This window comes from Hemiscyllium ocellatum, chromosome 12, assembly GCF_020745735.1.
Source record: "Hemiscyllium ocellatum isolate sHemOce1 chromosome 12, sHemOce1.pat.X.cur, whole genome shotgun sequence".
In the NCBI taxonomy this organism is placed as follows: domain Eukaryota; kingdom Metazoa; phylum Chordata; class Chondrichthyes; order Orectolobiformes; family Hemiscylliidae; genus Hemiscyllium; species Hemiscyllium ocellatum.
In genome coordinates, this window is record NC_083412.1 from 56,182,944 (window position 1) to 56,197,292 (window position 14,349).

The following is a 14,349-nucleotide window of genomic DNA, read 5'->3' on the forward strand; positions in this document are numbered from 1 at the left end:
GGAAGGTTGAATTTGAATGCAGATTACAGGGTTAAAGGCAGGATTCTTGGCATTGTGGAGGAACAGAGGGATCTTGGGGTCCACATTCATAGATCCCTGAAAGTAGCCACCCAAGTTAGAGTTGTTAAGAAGATGTATGGCGTGTTGACTTTCATGAGCAAGGGATTGAGTTTAAGAGCTGTGAGGTTATGCTGCAGCTCTACAAAGCCTTGGTTAGATCACACTTGGAATATTGTGTTCAGTTCTTGTCATCTCACTGTAGGAAAGATGTGGAAGCTGTAGAGAGGGAGCAGAGGAGATTTACCAGGATGCTGCCTGAACTGGAGAGCATGTCTTATGAAGAAATGTTGAAGGAGCTAAGGCTTTTCACATTGGAATGAAGGACGAGGGATGACTTGATTGAGGTGTACAAGATGATGAGAGGCATAGATAGAGTGGATAGCCAGAGACTTTCTCCCAGGGTGGAAATGGCTATCATGAGGGGGCATAATTTTAAGGTGATTGGAGGAAGGTTTAGGGGAGATGAGAAAGGTAGGTTCTTTACACAGAGAGTGGTGGGTGCATGGAATGCACTGCCAGCAGTGGTAGTAGATTCGGATACATTAGGGAGATTTAAGCGACTCTTGGATAGGCACATGGATGATAGTAAAGTGAAGGGTATGTAGATTAGTTTGATCTGAGAGTAGGATAAAAGGTCGGCACAACATTGAGGCTGAAGGGTGTGTACTGTGCTGTACTGATCTATGTTCTATGTTCTCAACGCAATTAAAGATAACAAACTATATTCCACTCGATTCAAGGATGTTTACTTTACCTAGGACAGAAAAATAACAAAAGAATCAACATTCCCACACCATCCAAGTAATATTACTTTTGGAACAGCATCTTGTTTTGTGAAACATACAATTGAGATATAATCTGCTCCCTAGAGCCTTCATATCTTTCATTTGTGACTATGACACAGTCAATAGGAAAAAGTGAGAAAAAGCTACGGGCTGGAGTGAAAGTTCTTCAATTTCTATTGAAGTTCAAACCGGGACAAAGGAAATCAAGAAGATTTTAAATTAAAAACAGAAAGCACTGGTGAAACTCAGCAAGTCTGGCAGCATCTGTGAAGAGAGTAACAGAGGTAACAATATGTCACTTTAGGAAGATTTCCTTGTAATTAAATGATTGTGTTAAACAACTAGATTTTAAGCACAGATATTTGTCACTACCATCAGTTTGTCAATATCTGTCAATAGGCGTTAATGATTCAGTGGGTCACCTTTCCTTGATCAGAAGTTATACCCCGTGAGAAACTAAATGATGTTATTACTTAATCCCATCACAAACAGATGTTGAGGTTTAGAGGGTATGATTCTTGGGTAAGACAAGACAGGTTTGGGTTCAAGCAGGGATTTAATTCCAAAAATTGCATACAACATGGATCCCAATGTCATCCCACCTTCTTCTCGTTTCCACCTAGATTGTCTTGAAGGCAAGTGATGAGCCCTGTGAAGTTGTCAGACAAGGCATTTAAGTTTGATATTAGATAATTAAATACTGTTTTAAGCCTCAATATTGGTTTTAATAGCAGGCTGCCTGTTTCCTAACCTATTACCAATATGAATGTGTAACAGGAAGAGCTTCTTTCATGCAGGTGACAAGCAGGAAGGCTTGCCAGGTTATTCCCAACTTTTTGGATGTGACTTCACACATGTCCAGCACCTCACTCACTTGCAGCTGTACTTCCCTGCTGCAAACCTTCACCGCAGCATGGCCACAAGCCAAAGGGCTCAACCTTGCACCTATGATGTGGAACAAGAGAAGGAGGAACAATTCCTGGAGCAGTGCCCATTCTCCTCATCCAAATACTATTCCACATGGCAGAGAGGGTAGAAGGAGACTAGGCCCCCAACACAGGGTCTACAGGCAGAGAATCAACTTTCTGAACATGTGCAAGCACTACTGTCTCACATCTTTACCATGGGTTGTTCCTGACATCTACAGTTTCCCAGATGAAGTCCACTTTCCAGTGGTCTAGGCTGACAGATATTGTTGATTGCCCTGAAAGTGTCTATCACTAGGACAATGGAGAAAAACATCTGGCTCTCTGTTGCTCCTGAGGCTTGTATAGTTGTCTTTTGCAAAGAAAGACAATTGGAGTTCTGAGTGCTTGGAATGGCTCATGTGGGAAGCAGAGAAGGGTAAGGTCTGTAGGGATGACTGTGCAGCATAGGTGTGAGAAGGCTGCTGGTGAGGGTGGGTGTTGGCTGTTCAGATGAGGATCTGATGCTTTGGAGAGAGGAATGAGTGCAGATACAAGGTATGTTAGCCTGAGGTTTTCTGTTAGGAGAAGGCTGGGAAAGTCAGTGTTGCATGTCATGTCTCATGCCCTCCTCAGGTTTTGGGTCCTTGTGATTGTATTTTCTCCAAGTTGAGGAAGTTGTTGACTTCTTTCTCCCATCTTCGAAGGAGCTTATCATACCACAACCATTCAGATTCCACAGCAGAGCATCTTGGTAAGAGGGATGATCAGAGAAAAAGCTTTTCCAGACCTCCTTTTTCTATGTGTCAGTAGAAAATTTTAACTTCCAGTTTAAAAAAAATGTCATAAGTTGTGGTGTCACTGGTTAGGCCATAATTTATTGTCCATCTTTTCTTACCCAGAGGGCAGTGAAGAATAATGTTCATTGCTGTGGCTCTGGATTCAGGTGTAGGCCGGACCAGGTGAGGACAGCAAAGTTTCTTCCTGAAAGGAAATGAGTGAAGCAAATGGATTTTTGACAGATATGGCTACAAGGTTGCCAGTGATTGGCTATTTATTCCCAAACTTTAATTAATTCAAGTTTCACCATCGCTGCGGTGGGATTTGAACCTGTTCCCAGGATATCAGCTTGAGTTTCAGAAGTACATCCAGTGATACGGTGGGCGGCATGGTGGCACGGTGGTTAGCACTGCTGCCTCACAGTGTCTGAGACCCGGGTTCAATTCCCGACTCAGGCGACTGACTGTGTGGAGTTTGCACATTCGCCCCGTGTCTGCGTGGGTTTCCCCTGGGTGCTCCGGTTTCCTCCCACAGTCCAAAAATGTGCAGGTTAGGTGAATTGGCCATGCAGGGGTATGGGTGGGTTGCGCTTCGGCGGGTCGGTGTGGACTTGTTGGGCCGAAGGGCCTGTTACCACACTGTAAATAATCTAATCTTCTGATACCACTACACCACCACTTCCACTTGCTCCTCTTCAGGAGTTTATTACAACTTATTTGATGCAACCTCCTTAAACACATTATCTACATCGTTTAGTATATGTGTAACTGTCCTGGAAGATGAAGTAGTGTGGGGAGCTGACTTACTCAGGCTTGTAAAACAAATAAACGCATGTACTTTAATGTGGCATCTTCAAAAGAAGTTAGTTAAGTTATATTCTAGATAAATGAATCCCTTCAAGTAAATTGGGAAGATGAGACTATAACAAGAATCGGATAGGACTAGTCCTGTACTTCAGGTTGCACCTGCCCACTTCCCCAACTTTCTCAATACTTTAATATTCAATCAAGTTCACTGTGGTGTCTTAAAAAGTTGTCATGGATTGATCTATCCTCCAGTTTGAGTTCATTCCCTCCTTATAGCAACACCAGTTTTTCCAAAAATACGTAGCCTCAAGGTGTCAGGAAATTTAAGGAGCATTTACAACAATACACAAATGCTCATCAAGTTGAACAGTGATTGAATGGCCATTGTGCAACTTCGTTGAGTAAGAAAGATTTCCAGTATTAAATGTGGATGAATAGGATTATTCAAAACTGTCAGACAGAAACTAGCACAGGCCCCTAATGTTTAGAATCATAGAGTCATGGAGATGTACAGCATGGAAACAGACCCTTCGGTCCAACCCCTCCATGCTGACCAAATATCCCAACCCAATCTAGTCCCACCTGCCAGCACCTGGCCCATATCCCTCCAAACCCTTCCTATTCATATACCCATCCAAATGTCTCTTAAATGTTGCAATTATACCAGCCTCCACCACTTCGTTTGGCAGCTCATTCCATACACATACCACCCACTGCGTGAAAAAGTTGCCCCTTAGGTCTCTTTTATATCTTTCCCCTCTCACCCTAAACCTATGCCCTCTAGTTCTGGACTCCCTGACCCCAGGGAAAAGACTTTGATGGACATTTTGGATCTGTGTAATTCTATGGAAATGAAAAGATGAGAGAGGAAGTGACATGGATTATTTGAAGTATTTCTGATGATGTTTCATGGGTAGTTATGGTCTCACAGTCTTTGTTAGTGTCTAATTTTTTCTGCAATTAGCTATTTTTATTTTCGCCTCTCCCAAGAGTTGCTGCTATTAACTGGTGAGGAGAGTAATGCACACAATTACGTTATGAAATGGGCAGGGTGGACACTTAAGGGCCGAATGTGTTTTCCCAACATTTTCCTCTGATATGTTGTACAATCTGAGATGTAAGCTCTAGCTGGTATTTAACCTGCAGAATAGCAACTCTTGGAAGAATTCAGTGGGCTTTAAGACTGTACACCAATATTACTGCCTTGAAAGGACAGCAAAAAAAATGTTGAACAGTTTATGAAGAAAAGCTTGTAGCACACTTGAAACAGTTGCTTTTTATAGGATATTTTTGAATAGCCTTGCTATGGAATCTTTTCAGATGCATTTGCCGCTAGTACTTTAGATGTTGCTCATGATAGCTATATAGAAACATGGGAAACAGCATCTGGAGTGGAGCATTGGGCCCTTTAAGACTGCTGTGCAATTCAGTATACTCATAGTTTACCATTGTTCCTGTATTTGTTGGAACATTTTTTTTTGCCTTTCTTGGATCCATAATGAGTTCAAGCCCAGGTCCTCTGAATCTGATTATGCGTGAGCAAGAATTTTCCATTTCCCAAGTATTTGGCAGCTGTGATTTCCATTGTCTTGTGCTTCAGAATACAATGCCTTTAAAGAACATCAGAAGCCTTTAGTTCTGTCATTATGTTCATGTGCAAGTGATCTCCAGGCAGCCTGCTGCGCAGGTGGGAGCTGCCTTAGATTACATAACTGATGTAAATGCCAAATGTTGCAGGAATTACACCATGTAACTTCACTCAGTGATAGCAAACACATTCTACTGTTCCTGTCTGGTTTGCACACCATCAGTAATTTCTACTTTGTCGTCACTAACTGGGTTCTTCACCTACAGAGTATAGTCGTTCTCATGGAGTTGAGCCTGTGATCCTTAGACCTTCATGGTGTCAATCATAATTGTTGACACAAACTTTCCTGAAAGATACGTCATAAAATGAAAAAAAAAGTATTAATACTTTGCAACTTTGTCCTCATCCATCATCCCACCAGCCTCCACATCGAGAGGATTATAAGTTGCTATTTCCACCATCTCCAGCAGGATGCTACCACCAGACACACATTCCCTTCCCCTCCCTTGTCAGCCTTCTGCAGGGACTGTTCCCTCTGGGACACCTTAATTCATTTCTCCTTCACTCCCAATACCCCACAATGTCCATGGCACCTTCCCCGGCAATTGCAGAAGCCTTAACTCCTGTCCATCAACTTACTCTCTCCTCACTATCCAAAGCCCCAAACACATCTTACAGGTGAAGCAGCACTTTACCTGCACTTCGCTCAGTCTAATCTACTGTATTTTCTATTGACAATAAGGTCTTCTCTACGTTGTGGAAACGAAGCGCAGACGGGGTGACCGCTGGACCATTCTGTCTGCAAAAAAGACTCTGAGCTTCCACTTGCCTGTCACTTCAACACACTGCTGTGTTTCCTGGCCAACATCTCTGTCTCGGGCTTGCTGTAGTGCTCCAGCGAAGCTCAGCACAAGCTGAAAGAACACCTCTTTTTCCACTTGGAAATTTGCCAGCCATCTGAACCTAATATCAAGTTCCAACAATTTCATGGCTTGAGGCCATGTCTTTACCTCAACCCCCAACATACCGGACCTCGTCACCAGATTAGTTGCAACCACACACAACTGTAGTCCCCATTAGCAGGCATTCATTCGCCCAGACTGACTTTTAACCACTCCTTTGTCTGTCCAACTGTTTTTCTCTCTCTTTGGGCTCTATCTCCACTTATTATTTATTCTCCCCCCCTCCCTCCACCCCATCTTCTGCAGAAACACCAATCTTCTCCTAGTCTCCATCAGTTCTGAAGAAAGGTCACTGGACCTGAAGCGTTAACTCTGATTTCTCTCCATAGAGGCTGCCGGACATGCTGAGATTTTCCAGTAATTTCTGCTCTTGTTTTTGATTTCCAGCATCCGCAGTTCTTCTGGCTTTTTGTTTAATACTTGCAACTGTTTGATTTTTGAAAAGAGTGTCTTTTAAAAACTTAAAAACTTATTATCTACAATTCTATGTTGGCAGATCACCTTCCAGTTTAGATATCCAAACATTGCTTTATTAATACAACTGGCCCAACAGTAAGCTAGGCATCAAGTTTTTCCATAGTCTTCTCCCTCCCCGTCAGTGCAGCTTCTTTAAGGCTACATCCTTCCAAAAACTTTGCTTTCTTTAATCTGTGATCTCTATGTGTTGTCACATCATGAGTGATCACGCCTTTAGTCATATAGGCTTTAGCTTCTGTAATTCCCTCTTAAACATCCTTTCCACAATAATCCTCTCTTCTCAGGTGCTCCTTTTTCACAAATGCATGCTCACATTTTCTAATAGCTTTCTAAGTTGACGAGCATCAATTCTCATCCAACTGTGTTCTTGAGCTATTTTATTTGGGGACATGCTAGAAATGCTGTTTATTGTAGTAGACCGGGTGGAATGAGGCTTCAGTGTATATTATTGGAAATTTACTTTTTACAATTTTTAAAAATATATCCACTCAAATGTTATTAAACACAAGTAAATTGCTTGTTCCCACCACCAAGTGACCCATTGTACTTTTCCTTTCTTATCCACCACCACCTAATTACCCGTTTTTCCAAATACTCAATTTGCATGCAAAGACCATCAAGCACAATGCAGTACCACCAATGGTGAGGAGAAAGGTAGCAAGAGAGGCAGGGGATTAAATTAAAATGGAGTTGGGGGAGGCGGGGAAACAACAGAAAGGTAACCACTGGATGTCAATATAGCAAACAGTTAAGCAATTGATTAAGGTTAAGTAATTGATTTGATGGATATGAAGGGGGAGACAGGTGGTATTGGTGTCTGGACGAGCTGTAAGACTGAGTAAGAGGGAGCTTAGAGTGCAGTGATAGTATCTCTAACTCTGATCCAGGAGGTAGAGCACAGGTTCAGGTCTCACCTGTTCCAGAGATGTGTAATAACATTTCTGAACGGGAAAATCTAAACTAAGTGGAATAAAAGTAGGGACAGCTCTTGCAATTATACCAGACAACAGGAATCAGGGAACTATAACAGAAGAATGAACTCCAGGAATGCGCCGAATGTGGTCAACAGGTGCTTTAGATGTGACTCAGAAGACCGTTAACGCAATTAGATTACTTACAGTGTGGAAACAGGCCCTTCGGCCCAACAAGTCCACACCGACCCGCCGAAGCGCAACCCACCCATACCCCTACATTTACCCCTTACCTAACACTACGGGAAATTTAGCATAGCCAATTCACCTGACCCGCACATCTTTGGACTGTGGGAGGAAACCGGAGCACCCGGAGGAAACCCACGCAGACACGGGGAGAACGTGCAATGTGCAATGAAATATTCTAAATGGAATAACAAGGTTTGTAAAATTATGCATAGCACAAAACATTTGGAATAAGAACATGGTGATACTGATCAGGCAGAAATTGTACTATCTACAAGAAGCATTTGTTTAGTAATGAAGTTATCAACTTATTCAGTTGCGCTGAGTTAGACATTAAGTGCATGAACACAGTATAATAAGCGGATTGGTTCAAATGTTACACCGATTCTTTGAATAGCATAAAAAAGAAGTAAATTTAAGAACTTTCAGAGTTCTACCTGCTTCAGGTTTGGTGATGTGAGTCTTAACTCAAAAATAGATGGGGACCAGACTGGGGACACTGGCTAAATTCTGAACTGACAGTGGCAGGGAGTTTGCCAAATTACATAATTAAAAAAGTTATGTGTAAAAATCTGAACACGGTGGTAATGAACACAGCAGTGGAAAGTCCAATCATTAACGAAATGTGTGAAAGAAATCCTATGAAAGTAGATGAGATCCTTCATAAAATCTTTGCAGACCAATTGAATTATAATTATTATCTACCATGGCATGGGCACAAGAGCTCACTATGCATGGTTAAGAGCTACAGTCCATATCAGTTGGCTTTTGGGAGATATCTAAAAGTTCTTTCAGTAATGAGCAATGATCCCAGACTTGAGAAGGAATCATAATTAGCTTTCACTTTTTCTAAGCACTTGAATGCCCTGTGTGCAAGGAGAAATGTGCTCATTAAGTTTGAGATTTAAGAGGAAATTCAGCGAACCTTGCAACACGATATAAAATAATCAGACATACATTCTAATCCAGGGGACATGGTATATTATGAAGGAGTATTCTAAGTTGGGTAATATTATTGGTAATGTTAGAGAAACAGTGATTTTGCATTATGGTGACTAAACTGGTAGAGTGTGTTCCTCGAGGTTAATTGCCACTGATTACACACTTACAAAATCTTATGATTCCTGTTCCCATTACTAGGCAAGTAGGACCTAAACATATTTTGTTTTATTTTTAGTGTGAACAACGATGTCTCCCACTGAAACACATGCACGCAATGCTGCAGATTTGGTTTTAACAATAAAACAGCAGCTTATTACACACAAATTAAAATAAAAATTGAATAAAGCAAACTGTTTACTTATAACACAAACTTAAAGATTTCATAATAGACAATGAGATACAAGCCTTTTCATTCCAACAGCACTCATGTAAAGTACTTATACCAGAGTGAATTTACATCTCTTACACCACAGCTTAATTAACTGTGAGGGTTCAGTTTGTAATCTGGAGAATCTGATAGCTGCTTCCTTGATTCTTCTTCTGGTTGAGCTTAGATTTTCTCAGCTTCACAGTTCAGGGTAACTCCTTCAGGGTTTTAACCTAATACATCTGGTCCATGAGTTTCAAATTAAGCTCCTTACAGTGAGGTAACCTATTTCTTAACGGTTCTAAATGATCTCCCTTCTTCAGGGGCAACTGTCTTATACATCTAGCTTCAACCAAGACTTCTGCAAAAGTAAAATAAAAGGATTTTCTTTGGCTATAGATTTTTCTATTAAACCAAAAAAATTCTGAATCCCTATCTGATTGTTTACTCTAGTCACTTATAAAGCTCACTCAATAACAACAAAACCCCATTATTCTCCAGGAGATATCTCTTTCTGTCTCTTTTTGTGTTTTAAAAGAAATCACCATGGCTACAGAAATACTTGAAAATTAATTATTAAATCCTTTCATAGACACAGACTAAACCTACGTGACAATAGTTATAAATCTAAACAGTAAAATAACTGGCATTATAACTCACATAAATAGCACATCATATATCAAAATCCGAACATGTCAGAAGTGATGCGGCATCATATGCTTACATTCATGTACGTTGGACAATTGAGAAACAGATTGAATATGGACAAAGTGATACAAAGACAACAGGCAAGGCTATTTGTCCAGACAACAGTGATCGTTAGTTAGCACTGAAGTAACATGTACACCAGAAAGGACCAGCGAATGGAGAAACGCCACCATTACAAGGAAAACAAGAAAAGCCACTTGAAAATGCAAACATTGGCTAAATATGCAAGATAAGGGATAGGAATTCAGATCTATTGATTGGATAAATAATATAAAGTTATGGGGGCCAGAAAACATAGTTTGAGTTCTGAAAGTGGATCTTGAAGTGAACGTGGCTTTAGGAAAAAAAAATCTGTGAACTTGCAAAAATAATTTTGATCACAGGAGGGTGAGATTTTATACTCTGGAACAAAATACAATGACATGAGCAAAAATGATGGAACAGGCTGGAAATACTATGAAAAATAAAGCATTTCTGATTGAGTGGCTATAAATAGTTTAGGAAATAAGTTGGTTAAGAATGCCAAACAAAAAGAATAGGAGAATCAGAAAGAATTTAGTCTTGTACACTGAGGTACTGGAGAGCAGACAGACAGCCTTATCATTGAGATGGATATGCACAGAAAAATGTTTCTAAGATGAGACAGTTAAGGGCAAAGCCAGACAAGTGGCTCATAATTTCAAACAAAGCTTGGTAATCAAGATGTTAGAGTGGATTTTTCAGTTGCAAAAAATGTGATCTTGAAGGTCTGCCCAGCTCCCTTAGCAACATACGGTTCAGAATGGATGTCAATCAGTTCTGGCGTGGAGAAAAATTTCAAAGGGAAATATTTCAAACCCAGCTAAAGAAGCAGATGATACTGAGGAGAAGCTATGGAAATTAAACAGATGTGCTTGTATGTGGAATGACGCAGTGAGGATCTGGTATTTCTCAGTTTACATTTGTCTTGCTGAAAGTAGATTGCATTCAGCTTAAAGCGGACACAGCAATGTTCTGAAGAAGTGTCATTCTGGACTGAAGACATTAACTTGATTTCTCTCTCTACAGATGCTGCAAAACCTGCTCAGTTTCTGAGGCACTTTCTGTTGTTATTCCAACAATGTTCTACTGGTATCACAAAGAGCAATTTCCAGGCATTTTGTGATAACGTGGATGATTTCCTGTGATATGGTTCTGCAGAATTTGAGTGTTGTGTGATAGATAACAATGAAAAGTGAATTTTAAGATTAGAAGTCGAGCTTTAGCAGCCTCTAAACAAGTAAGGTTAGACATTAAGCAGAATAGTTTTAAAATGAATTTTGACCAACTGACTTACTTGGAAAATGTTAATCACATTCTGATGGATCAAACCAGGTTCTCACAAAAGGATGATTTTACATCTAGAGAAGAAACAGTCCAGTTAAGAAGTTAATTGGAGTTAAACTAGTTGTACAGTCTTGCCTAGACCCAATCCAATTGTAATATATTGGAACTGAATACTATGCTGAAACAAGTCACTGTAGAGGAACTCTTGAAAGCAAATCAAATTTTAAAGAAATTACATCTGGGAAAATGTATAATTGAGTTTGCAGCTCTGCATGATCCAGAGGATAGGAAGTTTATCCTTATTGGCAAGGCTTCACTTGCTAGTCTTCCAGATAGCTATTCAAGTATGGCAGAGTGTTACGTGTTGTTCGTTTCTTACAGAAATCCTATACAAGGGACAGTATGAGAGAATGTTGTGTGGATATGTTTTCTTTATGGGACAATGAACATTCAACAAACGGGCGTTGTTTAAAATGGTTAAGAATTGACCTTGCTAGCATGAAGGGAATGTTAGAAAAATAGATTTCTAATAAAATAGGTAGGTGCAAGTCAGCAGTTGTCAGATATTGTCACAAAAAAGGTGTTTCTTTTCCAAGAAATCATTGATATCCTCAAAGAGAGGCACTTGGTAGTATAGGACGTTATAAGAACATTTCAAAAAAATCAAATTTTGTTCGGTTAACTTTGTGATCAAGTTTTTAAAATTTAAGAAGTGGGAGAGTGAAAGTTTGATTATACTGTATGGAATATGAAAATATGTTGCTGTTCAGTTGTATTATTAAGATTTATACAATATGAAAAAGGTATCTTGTTGAATTTTCCATAGTATTGTTCAAGGATTGTTTGTTTGCATTCAATTTTATTTAAAAATGAGGGGAACCAGTTGTGTGTAATAACATCTCTGACCAGGTTCATTGGGAAATATCTAAGACCAAGTAGTTAGAACTCTTGTGGCATATTGATAGTGCCCCTACCTCTTGACTACGAGACCCAGTTTCAAGTCCCACCTGCCCTGTGTCAATGTCAATGCATATCTGAATAGGTTGGATTTTTTCAAACAAGTGAGGATCATTCCCACAGGGCTTGCATTGTGAAGCAGATGTGTTACGTTAAAATTATACAGAATGAAGGTCAGACCACACTTGAAATACGGTGTGCAGTTCTCATCTTCATATTACAAAAAGAATACAGAGGTCTTAGGGAAAGTGAATAAAACATTTACAAGGATGTGACAAGAACTGAGTAATTAAAATCCCATCTGCAGTGAAAGATGTCTTCTTTCTGTCTCACGAACTGGTGCGGATCCAGATTGGCATTGGATGAGTGCTACTGCTGTATTTTGTTTTCATGTCTAACTGAATCCTACAAACAGAAAGAATTGAAGTGATAACCAAGGATGTCTGTTTCCATAGCAACACTATGAAGTACCAATCGCTATGCAAGCTGTGTTCAATTTGATTGACACCTTCACAACAAGAATCAAGGAGATGGAAAAACAGAAGAGAGATGGCACGACATGCAAGAAAGAAAATAAACCTAGATCATTAGAAAATTTCCTATCCAGGTATGTGTGGTTTTAAAACTAAAGAGTAGTATAATTAAAACACATTTTAAAGTGCTTTTTTTATATTGCTGAATTATTTGTCTCCTGCTGTCTGAACATTAAATTGTACTTTTATGTTGGGAACCAGTCACATTTGATCCAGTGTAAAAATAATCTTGTATTTTTGTGCAGTCACTATGAAATTATATTTTGGAGACTGGATACGCAACACACAACTTGAACACTGATTTCCTTTGGCTGAATCTTAAATTTTTTTGGCAAAGTATGAGTTGAATCATGATTTTTGGAAGGTCCTCTAGCCATGAGACCAAGTGAGGTCTTTTGCCATACCTTCCCAAACTCGCCTCATTGACTATCTACACTGCCTCTATAGTGATCATCACATCCAATTCCAGCCTCCTGTTATCACGTCATTTTCAGAATAACTCACCACTCAGCAGTTGTCCACTGGAAAATCAGCATCTCTTGAATCTGTCTTATCTTTGAAAGCCGCTGTATACCTGGATGAGCATTGGCATTCCGGAGCTGCCCTGCTTAGTCAAGGATATTTCCAGAAGATGTCTGAGCGGGGAAGCGGCACCACAATTTTCCATTGGGGACCTAGAGGTCCTGATCGAAGGGGTGGTACAAAGGAGAGGAGACCTCTTCCTGGAAGATCAGCAGAGGAGGCCACACCAACTGACCCTGGCAGCCTGATCTGGGTCAGTGTCATATCCATGGTGTGGAGGAACCAACAGCAGTAGCATAAGAAGGTCACTGATCTCTTCTAGTCTGCCACAGTAAATGCTACACACTTCTCTCTGCACCCTCACACTCACTCTATATCTGCTACTGCACTTACCTCCCTCCAGGGCTCATGCTCTGTCACTCTCAATGAAACATGCATCACCTTCCTCACTCACCGTCTTCTCTCACCCATTGTCATTCCCCCTCCAACCTCCATGCATCATGCTGGGAATCAAAAATGAGCAATGGCAAAGCAAATGGCTCACAAGGTAAGTGGCTTGACCTGATGGATTGAGGTAGCACATTGCCTTGTTTGAGGACTGCTGATCGGAATTGGTACTGCATGGCAAGGCATGGGTTATGTGAACATGCAGGTGGGTATGAAGTGAGTAAGCTCTAAGAGAGCAAGTGAGCAGCCCTGAGTTGTAGCCTGGTCCAGCCTGTGAGCTGGGTCCCAGCCCATGCACACAAACTGTCTCTTGTCCAGTCTTCCAATACTAGATGCTGGAGGGTTCTGCAAAGCAATGTCTATGCTTTCTGACTGGCCTGTAAGTGGATTGGAGAGATGCAGTGATTTGAAAATGCCACGCACCAGTGGCTCACGATGAAGGATACATATGGCTGGTGCCTATGGATAATACCTCGAGCCCCTGTTTGTTCATACACAGTATAGAAATCATTTGAGCAAGTGGAGAGCTGAATCCACAAAGTACCCACTCTGATTCCTTATTGTGTTTAATCAACGTGTAGTGAGTTTTGCTCATTTGTTAGGATAGAACATTCAATATTAAGAGTCAGTGTCAGTGTTATAGAACAAGGAAGTTGCACAGGCAAATTCATATTTCAAACTTTAGAAAAGAATGCTGTATCTATAAAACTGTGGTGCCTTCTTAAAAATGCACAAAAGTAGGATTCATTTACAGAACAGCAAAGAGTAAAGTAACCGCTCAGACAAGGTATTAATGCAGTAAAGCCAACAGTATTAGGAAAAATACCCAAGTTGTTTGAGTTGATCCAAACAATTCAACCTGTATAAAGCCTGTTAAGGTCAGTGGACACCTCATTAATTTTAAGCTTGATACAGGGACGATTGTGATTGTGTTATCAGGTCATTTATCATTGGTGAAGAAACAGAAGTTACAAAGATAACACTAAATCATCCAAGTGGAACAGCGCTCAAGGTATAAAGGTACATTCTCAGCTGGTGTGCAACACTG

General features: G+C 40.4%; 1 protein-coding gene across 1 annotated transcript in view; it reads left to right on the forward strand.

Annotated features, from left to right (window-relative positions):
- ccdc80 (coiled-coil domain containing 80) overlaps positions 1-14,349 on the forward strand; it is a 45,302-nt gene that overhangs the window by 19,320 nt on the left and 11,633 nt on the right. Inside the window, exon 4 of the mRNA XM_060833564.1 lies at positions 12,255-12,406. Within this exon, the coding sequence (XP_060689547.1) occupies positions 12,255-12,406 (152 nt within the window). The remainder of the gene's footprint in view (positions 1-12,254; positions 12,407-14,349) is intronic.